This window comes from Chlorocebus sabaeus, chromosome 4 (genome assembly GCF_047675955.1).
Source record: "Chlorocebus sabaeus isolate Y175 chromosome 4, mChlSab1.0.hap1, whole genome shotgun sequence".
Classification (NCBI taxonomy): domain Eukaryota; kingdom Metazoa; phylum Chordata; class Mammalia; order Primates; family Cercopithecidae; genus Chlorocebus; species Chlorocebus sabaeus.
In genome coordinates, this window is record NC_132907.1 from 57,563,261 (window position 1) to 57,579,623 (window position 16,363).

At 39.5% G+C, this 16,363-nt stretch overlaps 1 protein-coding gene and 1 non-coding gene across 3 annotated transcripts in view; one reads left to right on the plus strand and one right to left on the minus strand.

Moving 5' to 3' along the window:
* NUP155 (nucleoporin 155) overlaps nt 1-16,363 on the plus strand; it is a 76,935-nt gene that overhangs the window by 27,522 nt on the left and 33,050 nt on the right. For both annotated transcript variants that reach the window (XM_037990770.2, XM_073014790.1), the window contains 9 exons: nt 473-573; nt 5,760-5,930; nt 7,459-7,569; nt 9,127-9,221; nt 9,985-10,073; nt 10,849-10,911; nt 11,426-11,573; nt 13,542-13,608; nt 15,410-15,525. In XM_037990770.2, coding sequence (XP_037846698.2) covers nt 473-573; nt 5,760-5,930; nt 7,459-7,569; nt 9,127-9,221; nt 9,985-10,073; nt 10,849-10,911; nt 11,426-11,573; nt 13,542-13,608; nt 15,410-15,525 — 961 coding nt within the window. The remainder of the gene's footprint in view (nt 1-472; nt 574-5,759; nt 5,931-7,458; nt 7,570-9,126; nt 9,222-9,984; nt 10,074-10,848; nt 10,912-11,425; nt 11,574-13,541; nt 13,609-15,409; nt 15,526-16,363) is intronic.
* LOC119621537 (U7 small nuclear RNA) lies at nt 12,330-12,390 on the minus strand. The gene has a single exon (XR_005238090.1). It is a non-coding gene; the product is annotated as a U7 small nuclear RNA (small nuclear RNA).

Below are 16,363 nucleotides of genomic sequence, written 5' to 3' on the forward strand. Positions count from 1 at the left end.
TCTATATGTGCTAATTTTAAGTTGGCATAAAAGTACTTGTGATTTTGTAAAAATTTTTTTTTTTTTTGAGACAGAGTCTTGCTCTGTCACCCAGGCTGGAGTGCAGTGGCACGATCTCAGCTTACTGCAACCTCCACCTCCTGGGTTCACACCATTCTCCTGCCTCAGCCTCCCAAATAGCTGGGATTACAGAGGCCCGCTGCCACGCTCAGCTAATTTTTGAATTTTAGTAGAGACAGGGTTTTACCATGCTGGTCAGGCTAGTCTCGGACTCCTGACCTCATGATCTGCCCACCTTATCCTCCAAAAGTACTAGGATTACAGACATGAGCCACGATGCCCAGCCCGGTTTTATAATTTTAAGTGCAAAACCGCAATTACTTTTGCACCAACCTAACAATAGTTATTAAGGTTATTGAGGATGCATATTATTTGACGTGATGTAATAATATTTTATATATTAAACTTTTAGGTATTCTATTGATGGCAGCCTCAGAAAATGAGGATAATGATATTTTATGGTGTGTCAACCATGATACTTTCCCTTTCCAAAAGCCAATGATGGAAACCCAGGTAGGTTGTCCTGACAGTTCTGAAAAAACTATTATATAATTTTAAGTGAAGGATAATATGGTAAGAAACTTTTTATCTTCTGACTTATTGCTGTTTACTTCTAATAACATATGATTAGAAATTATAATGTAAAGAAATTATCCTGTCAATTATTTGTTTTTCCTCTGTCAGGTTAGAAGTTCCTGTGGTAATCACAAAAAGACATCTTTAAAGAAAACATTGGACCCTTGTAGAATATTTTCCATAATGTACCAGAAAATACATGTATCTTTTTTTTTTCCTGAAAACATGTCAGGTTCATATGAAATGATCTTTATCTCATTTAAATATGTTGCTTGTTTAGTTATTTAAATATGAGGCCATCCATTATAGTTGTGACTTAGAATTTTATTCTAACAATCTCTTTGTAATTTTTTTTTTTTTTTAATTACGGAAACTTTCAAACATAAAGTTTGAAGAGTCAATTGAACCTCACATAAGAGAACTGAGTTGCCAACATCTTTCTTATTGTATTTCGTTTTTCTTTCTGACATAAACAAAGGGACACCCACAAACACACAGTTTTGTTTTAAACACAAAAATCACCACATACATCATGAAGTGGATATAGTCTTCCTAGGTGAGGGCCGAGGCTGCTGTGAAACCACGGACTGCCGCCTGCCCCCAGCTGCCCATCCTAGTCCCCAGTTTGTAAGGAGGTGAGGGGAGGCTACCTGTCTCCATCCCCTTGGTGTCCTCTGCTCATTCCTGCCTGTCCTCCTAAATAGTCCTGCATAGCTGACTGAGGCTGCTGATCAAACCGGATAAACCAGCCCCTAGTGGGGTGTGAATGTCTGGTACTGTGTCTTTGAAGCTACCTCTTCACAGGCATTTTGCTTCTAGTTTTCGCAGAAAACGAGTGGTTTTCTGGTGGTTCTTAAATTTGAACCCTTTCAGATGGGACTGGCAAAAGGTGTGTGTAAGTGAGAGGAGGAAAAGCAGAACTCCCAGGGATGGGAGTATTGTCTGCGTGAGCTCTACCAAATTTCTGACAAGGTTCAAAGAGCTGGGGTAGGAGCAGGAGGGAGATAAGGAGTGCCCTTCTTCTTCTTTCCTTTATTCTTTGAGCTTTCCTGAGCATGTACTACCAGCTTTGTGCTGTGATAAACTGTGAGGATTCAGAACTTAATAAGATATAAACCCTGTCCTGGTTGGGATTTTGTGCTGGTGGGGGATGATGATTTTAATCCTGTCTCTACTTCCTCAAAACTGTGGAGCAGAGGACACGTTTTTGGCTGTTTATTCCTCTATAATCGTTGTAATTGTACCTGCCACTATGGAGTTATGAGACTAAATGAGCTCATGTGTGTAAAGCACTCAGAACAATGCCTGGCACTCCTTGGAAGCACCATTCCATAAATGTTAGCTTTTTTTTTTTTTTTTTTTTTTTTTTAACTCTTTTAAAAAAGACAGTGTCTCACCCTGTTGCCCAGGCCCAAGCAGTCCTCCCACCTCAGCCTTCCAAGTAGCTGGGACTACAGGTGTGCATTACCACATACAGCCAATTTTTAAATTTTTTGTAAGGTAGGCGTGGTGGCTTATGCCTGTAATCCCAGCGTAATGTCGAGGTGGGTGGATCACAAGGTCAGGAGATTGAGACCATCCTGGCTAAAATGGTGAAACCTCTACTGAAAATACAAAAAATTAGCCGGGTGTGGTGGCGGCGCCTGTACTCCCAGCTACTCGGGAGGCTGAGGCAGAAGAATAGCGTGAACCCGGGAGGCGGAGCTTGCAGTGAGCTGAGATTGTGCCACTGCACTCCAACCTGGGTGACAGAGTGAGACTCCGTCTCACAAAAAAAAAAAAAAAAATTTTTTTTTTTGTAGAGATGGGGTCTGACTATATTGCCCAGACTGGTCTTGAACTCCTGGACTCAAGCGATCCTCCCACCTTGGCTTCCCAAAGTGCTGCGATTACAGATGTGTTCACCTAACTTTTTTTTTTTTTTTTTAAGAACAAATACTACATGTCATATAATTTGATTTAATATTTGAGTTTTTCTTTTTTTTTTTTTTTTTTTTTTGAGACGGAGTCTCACTCTCGCCCAGGCTGGAGTGCAGTGGCGCGATCTCGGCTCACTGCAAGCTCCACCTCCCGGGTTCACGCCATTCTCCTGCCTCAGCCTCCCCAGTAGCTGGGACTACAGGCGCCCGCCACCACGCCCGGCTAATTTTTTTGTATTTTTTTTAGTAGAGACGGGGTTTCACCATGTTCGTCAGGATGGTCTCGATCTCCTGACCTCGTGATCCACCCGCCTCGGCCTCCCAAAGTGCTGCGATTACAGGCGTGAGCCACCGCGCCCGGCCGAGTTTTTCTTAAAGGTGAACTTTTGTTTTTAACAAAAAAAACTCATCAAGTATAGTCTATGAGCTTTGATCAAATCCTAGTTACCAAAAAGTCATAAAAGACATTGGAAGAGCAGGATAAATTTTATATTGGCTGGGTATTACACTATATTAGGGAATTGATAACTTTTTTTTTTTTTTTTGACACAGGGTTTCACTCTGTTGCCCAGGCTGGAGTGCAGTGGCACAATCAGAGCTCACTGCAACTGCCTCCCAGGCTCGGGGAATCCTCCCACCTCAGCACCCATCCGCCGCCCACCCCCCCAAAAATAGCTGGGACTACAGGCACATGCCACCACGCCTGTCTGATTTTTTTGTATTTTTAGTAGAAACAGGGTTTTGCCATGTAACCCCTGCTGGTCTTGAATTCCTAAGCTTAAGGGATCCCCCTGCCTTGGTCTCCCAATGTGTTGGGATTACAGGCGTGAGCCGCCTTGTCCAGCCAATAACATTTTTAAATGTTGTTATATGGTTTGTAAGAAAACATTCTCATTTTTAGGAGATATGTATAAAAGTATTTAAGAGTGATAAATGATGTCTGTACTTTCAAATAGTACAATAAAACAAAAATATACAGGAAGAGAGAGAATGCAGACATGGCAAACTGCTAACAGTTGTTGAATCTAGGTATTGGGCATGTGGACTTTTGCTGTATTTTCAACATTTTTGGCTGCTTGAAATTTTTTATTATAAAGTATTTTAAAGGATTAAAATCCTTTTTTTTTTTTTTATTGTGAGACAGGGTCTTGTGGAGTGGAGTGGAGTGCAGTGGCATGATAGCTCACTACAGCCTCAAACTCCTGGGTTCAAGCAGTCCTCCTACCTCAAACTTCTGAGTTGCTAGGAATACAGGCACATGCCACCACACCGAGGTAGTTTTTTATTTTTTGTAGAGATGGCATTTCGTTATGTTGTCTAGGCTGGTAAAAATCCTTTTTTTTTTTTTTTTTTTTGAGACGGAGTCTTGCTCTGTCACCCAGGCTGGAGTGCTGTGGCCGGATCTCAGCTCACTGCAAGCTCTGCCTCCCGGGTTTACGCCATTCTCCTGCCTCAGCCTCCCAAGTAGCTGGGACTACTACAGGCACCCACCACCTCGCCCGGCTAGTTTTTTGTATTTTTTTAGTAGAGACGGGGGTTTCACCGTGTGAGCCAGGATGGTCTCGATCTCCTGACCTCGTGATCCGCCTGTCTCGGCCTCCCAAAGTGCTGGGATTACAGGCTTGAGCCACCGCGCCTGGCCTTTTTTTTTTTTTTTTTAATTTGGCACCAGAGTCTTACTCTGTCACCCAGGCTGGAGTGCAGTGGCACGATCTCAGGTCACTGCAACCTCCATCTCCCAGGCTCAACAAATTCTCCTGCCTCAGCCTCCTGAGTAGCTGGGATTGATTACAAGCGTGTGCCACCACGCCTAGCTAATTTTTCTATTTTTAGTAGAGACGGGGTTTCACCACGTTGGCCAGGCTAGTCTCAAACTCCTGACCTCAGGTAATCTGCCCGCTCCACCTCACAAAGTGCTGGGATTATAGGTGTGAGCCACCCCACCCAGCCAGTAAAATACAGCTGGTAAAATACTTTTTAAAGGAAAGATAGTATCTTAGCAGATTTAATCAATCCTGGAAACATGGTAGATGGTAGTTATTTGATTGAGAGAATTATAATCTTATTAAAGAGTATTTACAGTTTATCTTGAGAAAAGTTTGCCCTTGTCTTCTAGTACAAACAGATTTATGTATTAGTGTAGAAAATGCCTGCTTATGGTGTACGTAGTGGCTCACGCCTGTAATCCTAGCACTTTGGGAGGCCAAGGCAGGCAGATCACCTGAGGTCAGGAGTTTGAGACTAGCCTGGCCAACATGGCAAAACCCGGTCTCTAATAACAATACAAAAATTAGCCGGGCATGCTGTTGTGCGTCTGTAATCCCACATACTTGGAAGGCTGAGGCAGGAGAATCACTTGAACCTGGGAAGCAGACGTTACAGTGGGCTCTGATTACGCCACTGCACTCCAGCCTCGGCGACAGGGTGAGACTCCGTCTCAGGAAAAAAAAAAGATTATGCCTGATTAGCACTTTGAGAGGCCAAGATGGGCAGACTGCAGGAGCCCAGGGGTTTGAGAACATCCTGAGCAACACGGTAAAATCCTGTTTATACAAAACATAGAAAAATTAGGCGGGCGTGGTAGCATTCTCCTGTAGTCCCAGCTACTTGGGAGGTTGAGGTGGAAGAATCAGCTGAACCCAAGGAGGTCAAGGTTGCAGTGAGCTGTGATCATGCCACCGCACTCTAGCTTGGGTGACAGAGTAAGATGCTGTCTCAGGAAAAAAACAAAACAAAACCCAAAGGCCAGGTGCGGTGGCTCATGCCTGTAATCCCAGCACTTTGGGAGGCCGAGGTGGGCGGATCACCTGAGGTCAAGAGTTCGAGACCAGCCAGACCAACATGGAGAAACCCTGTCTCTGCTAAAAATACAAAATTAGTTGGCGTGGTGGCATATGGCTGTAATCCCAGCTACTGGGGCGGCTGAGGCAGGAGAATCACTTGAACCCGGGAGGCGGAGGTTGCAGTGAGCCAGGATCACGCCACTGCACTCCAGCCTAGACAGCTTTGTCTCAAAAAAAAAAAAAAAAAAACCCCAGAAAAATACCTGATTAAAAAAAAGATAGTAGAAAATTATGTAATACTTTTGAAAATATTCATGTTAATGTACTATTTGTTAAATATTTATTTATTAAGTCTGTAGTTTTTTCTTTTGCATTGTGTAACTTCAATATGATGTGTAAAACATTTATTTCTTTTACGTAGATGACAACCCGTGTTGATGGTCATTCCTGGGCTCTTTCTGCGATAGATGAATTGAAAGTAGATAAAATAATTACACCCTTAAACAAGGATCATATTCCAATAACTGATTCACCAGTTGTTGTACAGCAGCACATGTTACCTCCGAAGAAATTTGTTCTCCTCTCAGCACAGGTATGTACATATTCTGTTAAGGTAGTGACAAAAATAAGCGATATATAGTATTTTTGTCAAGTACTCTGAAGTAGTGGAATTAATGGAATCATTTTCTTTTTTTTTTCTTTTTTTTTTTTTTTTTTTGAGACGGGATCTCACTCATCACCCAGGCTGGAGTGCAGTGGTGTGATCTCAGCTCACTGCAACCTCTGCCTCCCCTGATCAAGTGATTCTCCTGCTACAGCCTCCTGAGTAGCTGGGATTACAGGCGCACACCACCACACCTGGCTAATTTTTGTATTTTTAGTAGATACGGGGTTTCACCATGTTGGCCAGGCTGGTCTCGAACTCCTGATCTCAGGTGGTCCACCTGCCTTGGCATCCCAAAGTTCTGGTATTACAGGCCTGAGCCACTGCACCCAGCCTTCCTGGTTTGTTATTTGACTTTGTTTATTGCGATTTTTCCCAGCACACAAGCTTGTAAGTAATGAAAATTATCAGTTATTTGATATTTTATTTTATTTATTTTATTTTATTTTAGACGGGGTCTTACTCTCACCCGGGCTAGAGTGTGGTGCACAGTCTTGGCTTACTGCAACCTCTGCCTCCCAGGCCCAAGGGATCCTCCCACATCAGCCTCCTGGGTAGCTGGGATTACAGGCTTTTGCCACCACACCCAGTTAATTTTCGTATTTTCTGTAGAGACAGGATCTCACTAAAGCCCAGGCTGGTCTCAAACTCCTGAGCTCAAGCTATCCACCCACCTCATCCTCCCACAGTGCTGAGATTATAGGCGAGAGCTAATCTACCCAGCCATCATTTGAAATATGTCATAGTTGAAAAGCTTCCTCTCACTAAGGTTTATAAAAGAATCCACTGGTAGTTCCTTTTGTTTATTGATTGGTGCAAAAACAATTGAGGTTTTTGCCATTGATTGTAATGCCATTACAATCAATGCTTTTGTACCAACCAAATACTCAATTGCTTTTGTACCAACCTAATACTATGATGCTTTTGTACCAACCTAATTGGTACAAAAAACCTCAATTGCTTTTGTACCAACCTAATACTATAATGGTTTTATTTTATCCTTTAAGTCGTTTGATCTATTTGGAATTTACTCTGGTATAAGGTATGACTATGTTTTTAGCTTTTTTTTTTTTTTTTGGTCTAAATTGATAAAAATAGTAGCAACCTGATTAATTAATAATCTAATTGTAATTCTCTGGTTTCAGGGGCAGCTTTGCAGGGACAATTGCATTAAGTTTTCTTCATAGATACATAGATCTACTGGAGGTTGAGTTGAGATGTAGATGATCCTTTTGACCAGTTGTACTTTTTATATCACGTCAGCCAGTCCTCCTGCCTCAGCCCCCTGATGCGCTGGAAATACAAGTGTGGGCCACCATACCCAGCCTACTTTGTATTGTTGAAGGGTGTTTTTTTTGTTCGTTTCATTTATTTTATCAAATAAGGTAGCAGGGTCCGTTGCTATCAGCCAATCTTGGTAAATCTCTTTTTCATGTTCTTTCTTCAAATTTCTTAGGGGAGCCTTATGTTTCATAAACTTAGACCTGTAGATCAACTGAGGCATCTACTTGTGAGTAACGTGGGTGGAGATGGAGAAGAGATTGAAAGATTCTTTAAATTACATCAGGTAATTATATATACTTTTTAAAAATGTGATGTTATTTTAATCAAACAGTGGGAGTCATAGTTTATGTATATTGGGACTGGAATACTGTAATAAATAGATTTTTTTTTTTTTTTTTTTTTTTTTTTTTTTTTTTTTTTTGAGATTGAGTTTTGCTCTTGTTGTCCAGGCTGGAGTGCCATGGTGCAATCTTGGCTCACCGCAACCTCTGCCTCCCAGGTTCAAGCGATTCTCCTGCCTCCGCCTCCCTAGTAACTGGGATTACAGGCATGTGCCAGCACGCCTGGCTAATTTTGTATTTTTAGTAGAGACGGGGTTTCTCCATGTTGGTCAGGCTGGTGTTGAACTCCCGACCTCATGTGATCCACCAGCCTTAGCCTCCCAAAGTGCTGGGATTACAGGCATAAGCCACTACGCCCGGCCGTAAATAATCTTAACAATATTCCTTTCTTTGCCTCAGTCACTGTATGTGAACTGACATTTGAAAGCAGGATTAATGTAAGTCTTGTAGTGAGCTTTCAGATTTTTATTCTCTGTTGTTGATAATTTTTTTTTTTTTTTTGAGACATAGTCTCGCTCTGTCTCCCAGGCTGGTGCAGTGGAGGGATCTCAGCTCACTGCAAGCTCTGTCTCCCAGGTTCACACCATTCTCCTGCCTCAGCCTCCCAAGTAGCTGGGACTACAGGCGCCTGCCATGACGCCTGGCTAATTTTTTGTATTTTTAGTAGAGATGAGGTTTCACTGTGTTAGCCAGGATGATCTCGATTTCCTGACCTTAGGATCCGACTGCCTCGGCCTCCCAAAGTGCTGGGATTACAGGCATGAGCCACCATGCCCGGCCTGTTGTTGATAAATTCTTATTGAAGTCTACTAGTAAGTTTCTTGTTCAGGTTATATGATAAATGCCTTTTCATTAAAAGCACAAGACATTTAGGGACAAGTTCTTTTTTGTTTGTTTGTTTTGGCTTAATGACCTGAGGAAGAAACTTGAGGCAACAGTGTAGAGATCTTAGTATTTGAGAGCCATAACTGGAATTGATATGGTTAAAATTGGGATAGTTCAAAGTTAAGTATACAGACCCTGGATTCAAAGCACCTGTGTTAAAAATCCCAGCTCCACCACTAAGGTAAATTACTTGACTTCTCTGGGCTTCAGTTTCCTTATACATTATAATAGTATGTGTTATGAGGATTAATATATGCTAAACTCTTAAAATAGTACCTGACACGTGGTAGGTATTCAAAGTTACCACTTATTGTTATTTTCTAGAAACTAGAAAGACCACAGGAAGAAAATTGGAGACATAAGGTGGAAACTAACTCAGAATCTAGGTAAAAAGGAAAAGAGAGCATTCTGTAATCCTAGTGCTTTTGATGAACTTAAAATAAAACCAGTAGTGTTTACTTGTCTTTTTAACACTAACTGATTTCATTTAGTCAGCAAGTATTTATTGAACGCCTGCTCTGTGCTAGATACAGACTTTAATATTGCATCTAGCAGTACACAAATCATTTTAAAAGTTTATATTTAATATAAGGCCAATATTCCTCTTTTTACAGGAAGACCAGGCTTGTGCTACTTGCCTTATTCTTGCTTGCTCCACTGCTGCCTGTGACAGAGAAGTATCTGCCTGGGCTACTCGGGCTTTCTTTAGGTATAAGAAAGGTTTTTTGTTTATTTGTTTTTTTTTTTTTACTGGGCCACTTTTTAAAATGATCTTATTATCAATGTGATAAATTAAAGCCTTGCCAAACAGTTGAGTGACTATATAGGCAAATTACCAAAATTCATTTGCAAAAGGTGAAATCTGGAGAGATTATAATGGTAATAGAAGCAACTAAATTAGCATAGTTTATGCATTATTACTTTAACTCTGGATTCTGTTCTGTAACTTCTTGTCTACTTTCTACACTTTGTTCTACCTCAGTTACTGTCTCATCTATCTTTTTTACTTCCCCAAACACTATGCCAATTCTGCTTAATATGTATCATTAGTATTGAAGGCTTCTGAATTATTTTAAGGAAACTTGGTACCAAAGAGATATTTCTATTTAGAAAATATTTAAGAATTTGAAATGTGATTTTGTTAGAAATGTTTTTTGAAATACTATCTAACCATAACCTAGTGTGAAAATTATAATGCCATTTACTCACAGAGTAAATTCTATGCATTGCATATCTTTTTCTTAGAAGTTATCGGAGTCCCTTATAATTCTTCCTGGTAGCAATTTCAAGTCCATATTTACTGAATAAATATTATAAGTCTTATGCATATATTTTACTGTCAGCACAATACGTTAAAGTCTGTAATGTTTAAAGCATTTATTTGGAAGCTAAGCAGGAAAAGGAACAATTCTAGTTTTTAAGATGGATAGTTTGTTTTACTGAATAAATTCAACCTCTTGTCATAAAAATAGGTATGGTGGTGAAGCACAGATGAGATTTCCAACCACTCTTCCACCTCCAAGTAATGTTGGTCCCATCTTGGGGTCTCCTGTCTATTCTAGTGAGTATGAAACATTGAAATGAAATTGTTTCTAATCGTTTGAATCTTAGAACCTTTATAGCAATTTTTGTTAATAAACCTTTTCGTTATGTTTTATTTACTGCTACTGTATAATTGATGAATATATCTGTAGATTCTGATTCTTAAAAGTGATCTATTAATATTGAATCCTTAACATAAGGAAGCAAAATAAGATGTAACTAATCATATTTACGTAACTCATTTGGTGTATATTCAGAGGGAAACAGATGAATGATTTAATAGTAATTAACTCCCACATCAGTGTTTTCCAAGGTGGGAGTTGTTAGAAACTTACTAGGAGATGAGTCCCTAATTCTTGCATATATCATGGACAATGTAAGTCCTTTTTATGCTTATAAGTAGCTTCTGTGGCCAGGCGCAATGGCTCACACCTGTAATCCCAGCACTTTGGGAGGCCAAAGTGGGCGGATCACCTGAGATTGGGAGTTTGAGACCAGCCTGACCAATATGGTGAAACCCTCTCTCTACTAAAAGTACAAAAATTAGCCGGCCTGTGGTGGCGTGAGCCTGTAATCCCAGCTACTCAGGAGGCTGAGATGGGAGGATCACTTGAACCCAGGAGGCAGAGGTTGCAGCGAGCCGAGATAATGGCACTGCACTCCAGCCTGGGCCACAGAAAGAGACCCTGCCTCAAAAAAAGAAAAAAGAAATACCTTCTGTATCTAATTTTGATCACATTCAAAAGATTGAGATGTTCTTTTCTAAATCTTTATATTATTCTTTCCCTTTTTAGGTTCTCCTGTTCCTAGTGGTAGTCCCTATCCAAATCCATCCTTTTTGGGAACACCATCTCAGGGTACCTCTTTTCTTTGTTTTGGATTGCTTCTACTGCTCATTTTGAAGCGCTGACATTATGAGTTATCCTTAATGCTTAGTGTGAAAAAGATGAACTTGCCTTATTCCCTTGAAAATAAATATATGCTGTCCAACCAAGTTTTAGCATTTGGATGTGAATGCCTTTATTTAGGAAGAACTCCTCTTATAATATGCCTGGAAAGCCCATTATTTGGGTTCCAGGATTAAATTGGACCCTAAAATCTGTAATTAGTTCTGTTTCACTGTCAGCATTACAAGCAGTTATTGCAAGTTTGTTTCATTTTCATTCTGCATTGTGAACACTGGCAAGTCTACCTGGGAGTATCCATGCATGTATAAATCTCTCTTATTAAGGAAAACCAAATTAAATATCTATGTATTTCATTATTTTTGTAAATACCTTTGTGTCTAGATACACAAACTTGGGTTATTGAGAATTCTGAATTTTATGGGTTCTGTTTTTAAGATATTTGTTTTTCTTATGTGTGTACAAGGTATACAGCCTCCTGCCATGTCAACTCCAGTGTGTGCTCTGGGAAACCCAGCAACTCAGGCCACAAATATGAGTTGTGTGACTGGACCAGAAATTGTGTATTCTGGAAAACACAATGGTATTTGCATTTACTTTTCTCGGATCATGGGGTAAGTTTGTCATGAAATAATGAACTATTGCTCACCTTGCCCCATCTTGAGTAGTTAATTTTTTTTTTTTTTTTTTTTTTTTTTTTGAGACGGAGTCTTGCTCTGTCGCCCAGGCTGGAGTGCTGTGGCGCAATCTCGGCTCACTGCAAGCTCTGGTTCCCGGGTTCACACTATTCTCCTGCCTCAGCCTCCCAAGAAGCTGAGACTACAGGTGCCTGCCACCACGCCCGGCTAATTTTTTGTATTTTTTAGTAGAGACGGGTTTTCACCATGTTAGTCAGGATGGTCTCAATCTCCTGACCTCATGATCCACCCACCTCGGCCTCCCAAAGTGCTGGGATTACAGGTGTGAGCCACTGTGCCCGGCCTAGTTAAATATTTTTAACTCTGAATTTGGGTTGTCATTTATTCCTATTAAATTTTATTTTTAGCTCACTTTTCGTCAATAAAACTTTTCTATTATTCAGTTTTTATTATCTAACTATACTCATTGCTGTGTTTTATTTCTCTCACTCTCTCATGATCTGTGTTTGTGTGTGTGTAGCGTCAAAATACAGTTGTTCCTCAACACGGGTTAGGGGATGCCAACCACCCTTCGTCAGCCTTCATGTAGTCAGAAATTCATGTACAACTTTCAACTTTCTTAATTACTAATAGCCTACTGTCTAGCAGCCTCACTGATAAGTAATCAATTAACACGTATTTTGTATGTTTTTTGTGTTTTCTTTTTTTAACTTTTGCATGATGTAGGAGTGTGGGGGAGTCTAGTAAAAACCAGAAAACCTCCTAGACAAATTCTAAAACAGATGTGACACTGATATTTTGTGTTATATGTATTATACACTATACTCTTACCATAAAGTAGAGAAAAAAATTAAGAAAATCATAAGGAAGAGAAAATATATTTACTATTCATTAAGTGGCAATGGATCGTCATAAAAGTCTTCATCCTTGTCTTCACGCTGAGTAGGCTGAGGAGTAGAAAGGGGAAGGGTTGGTTTTGATGTATTGGGGTAGCATAGGTGGGAAAAAATCTGTGTATATGTGGACCCACACAATTCAAGCCCATATTGTTCAAAGGCCAACTGTATGTCTATATATATATTAATGTACAATGTTACAAACTTCCCCATAACTCAGTGACATGTGTCTACAGTTCAACAGGGCAGTTCTGTCTTGCTGGGCTAACTCAAGGATAGGCAATCAGTTGTGAAGTTAAAGAGAGCTATGCTTATCTTGGCTAGACTCTCACATGTTCAAGGTTATGTTTTCCAGCTGGTCTAGAATGGCCTAAGCTGAAACAGCTTAGTGGTTCTCCACATGATTTCTCATCCTCCAGCAGGCCAGCCAAGGATTATTTAGTTGGTGGTGGCAGGGTTCCTTGAGAAAGAGTAGACACTTGCAAAACCTTTATCCTAGGCTCAGAACTGGCTTACCACGCACTTTTCCACCTTACTCGACCAGAGGGAAGTCACAGGGCCAACCCAGATTTAAAAGGTGGGAAATAGACCACTTTTAGGGGAGAGACATCAAAATCATACTGCAAAGAGGATAGATATAGGGAGGGATAAAGAAATGTGGTTGTTTTTGCAATCAGTCTGTCATATTATCTTAGCTATCGTGCCTAATATATATTTCTCTCAGATTTGAGATATATGATTTCATTCATCTCATTTGCTTAAAAGTATGAAACAGAACAGAGCCCCTTTATACATTTCCTGTTTATAATTTATTATACAGAGCCTTTTGATTTTTCTTAAGTAATATTTCATTATCTGAAAAACTTAGGTACATCAGGTATGACAATTTTCTAGTATTCCATTCTTCTAGATAGCTTAGTAAAATGTTAAATGAAACCACTGCAAGTTTTAAAAACTGAATAAAGCCATTAAGTTCCTAGAGAGAGAAATTTATTGTAATTCTTTTTATTTATTTACAGCATAATCATTAAAACATTTTTTGTTCCAGAAACATTTGGGATGCAAGCTTAGTTGTGGAGAGAATATTCAAGAGTGGCAACAGAGAGATCACTGCAGTAAGTCTATATAATATTACTCTGTTATTTTTGTGTTGCCAGTTGATGGTATAAATAGTTAAATTGTTTCGCATTTGTTGATATTACACAAATAAGATGGCAAAGGTTATTCTTTTTTTTTTTTTTTTTTTTTTTTTTGAGTCAGGGTCATGCTCTGTCACCCAGGCTGGAGTACAGTGGCCCAATCTCAGCTTACTGCAACCTCTGCCCTCTGGGGTCAAGTGATCCTCCTACCTCAGCCTCCTGAGTAGCTGGGATTACAGGCGTGCGCCACCATGCCTGGCTAATTTTTGTATTTTTTGTAGAGATAGAATTTCACCATGTTGCCCAGGCCAGTCTCGAACTCCTAGACTCAAGCGAACCACCTGCCTTGCTTCCCAAAATGCTAAGATTATAGGCAGGGGGCCTCAGCGCCTGGCAGGTTATTCTTTTATGTACATGTTTGCGTTCTTGGACAGCAAACTGCTTACTTTCAGGTTTAAATCTCATCTCTAACATTGATTGTCTGAATATCAGTAAATTACTTAACATTTCAGAGCCTGATACCTCATGGTAAAAGAAGGGGAGTAGTATATCTCCCTCATAAGGTGTCATGAGGGATAATTCCAGCAACTTAATATTGTTCAAAATTTACTATGTAATACTTTGACATATATATGAACAAAAACTCCATGGACCCAGCACTAATTTCCATGAATTGGCATACTTTACAGACTACTTTTCGCTCTTGTTGCCCAAGCTGGAGTGCAGTGGCAGAGTTTCCCTCTTGTTGCCCAAGCTGGTGTGCAACGGCACAATCTCGGCCCACTGTAATCTCCGCCTTCTGAGTTCAAGCGATTCTCCTGCCTCAGCCTCCCAAGTAGCTGGGATTACAGGCGCGTGCCACCACGTCCAGCTGATTTTTTGTATTTTTAGTAGAAACAGGGTTTTACCATGTTAGCCAGACTGGTTTCGAACACCTGACCTCAAATGATCTGCCCGCGTTGGCCTCCCAAAGTGCAGAGATTACAGGCGTGAGCCAGTGTGCCCAGCCCAAATATATTTTTTAATTGTGAGGCTCTTAAAGTTCATGAGTTGGGCACAGAGGCCTGTGCCTGTAACCCCAGTGCTTTGGAAGGCTTGAGCCCAGGAGTTCAGGACCAGCCAGGGCAACATGGCCAGATCCCTTTTCTACAAAATAAAATAAGATTAAAATTAGTCAGATGTAGTGGCACGTGCCGGTAGTTCCAGCTAATTAGGAAGCTGAGACAGGAGGATCACTTGAACTTAGGAGGTCAAGGCTGCAGTAAGATATGATCCGCACCACTACACTCCAAGGCAACAACAAGACCCTCTCTCTCAAAAAAAAGAAAGTTCAAGTTTCTAAGAATAAGAATGTATTTGCCTAACACAGTATGTGATTCCATTTATATGAAGTTTAAAAACTTGCAAAATTAATCTATGTTGATAGGACTAAGAAAAGTAGTTACCTCGGAGGTGGGATGACTCATGGCTACAAAGGAACATGGGAAACTTTCTTTGGTGTTGGAGATTTTCTGTATTGTGGTCTAGGTAATGACTATACAGAAATATATAAAAGTAATCAAGATGTTTTCTTAATATTTGTATTTTACTGTAAATTATGCATCAGTGTTACTGGCAGGAGAGGAAGTATGTAAGTATTATTTGGATCAACAGGTGTGAATTGATGCAAGAAATAACTTTATTTATAGAGATAGTCATTTCAAAATTAAAATTGTTTATATTATAGCTATACAGAGGGTGTGTTTTTAAACTTTTGAAAATTCTTTCATTTTTACAGATTGAAAGTAGTGTTCCCTGCCAACTGCTAGAGTCAGTGCTACAAGAACTAAAGGGTTTGCAGGAATTTCTAGACAGAAATTCCCAGTTTGCAGGAGGACCATTAGGGAATCCAAAGTAAGAATATATGAGGTTTACTAATTCATCTTTTTCTTTTCGTTGTATTTTTTGTTGAGATAATTTGCATACTATAAAGTTGGTCCTTTTAAAGTGTCCAGTTTAGTATTTTTAGTGTATCTACAAGGTTATGCAACCATCACCACTGTCTAATTCTAGAACATTTTCATCACACCAAGAAGAAACTCTGTGCCCATGACCAGCCATTATTATTCATGGACCTTCCCCCAGTCCCTGGCAACCACTAATCTTTCTGTCTCCACAGATCTGCCTTTTCTGAATATTTATATAAATTGGAATATTTATATAAATATTTATACAAATTGGAATATTTATATAAATATTTATACAAATGGAATATTTATAGTATACAATGTAATATATAAATATTTATATGAATATACTTATGTAAATGGAATATTTCTATAAATTTTATATTTACATAAATGGAATATTTATACAAATGTTATATTTATATAAATGGAATATTTATACAAATGTTATTTTTAAAATGGAATGTTTCTATTTTTTTAATGGAATATTTCTATATTTATAAAAATGGAATATTTGTAGAAATATTTCTATAAATGGAATATTTATAGAAACATTTCTATAAATGGAAGTATGCAACAGATAACCTTTGGTGTCTGTTTCTTTCCCTAAGCAGGTTTTCCAGGTTTGACTGTTGTAGCATGTATTACTACTTTGTCTCATTTCTCAGTTTATTTTTTTTTTTATTTTTATTTATTTTTTTTTTTTATTTTTTTTTGAGACGGAGTCTCGCTCTGTCGCCCAGGCTGGAGTGCAGTGGCGCAATCTCGACTCACTGCAAGCTCCG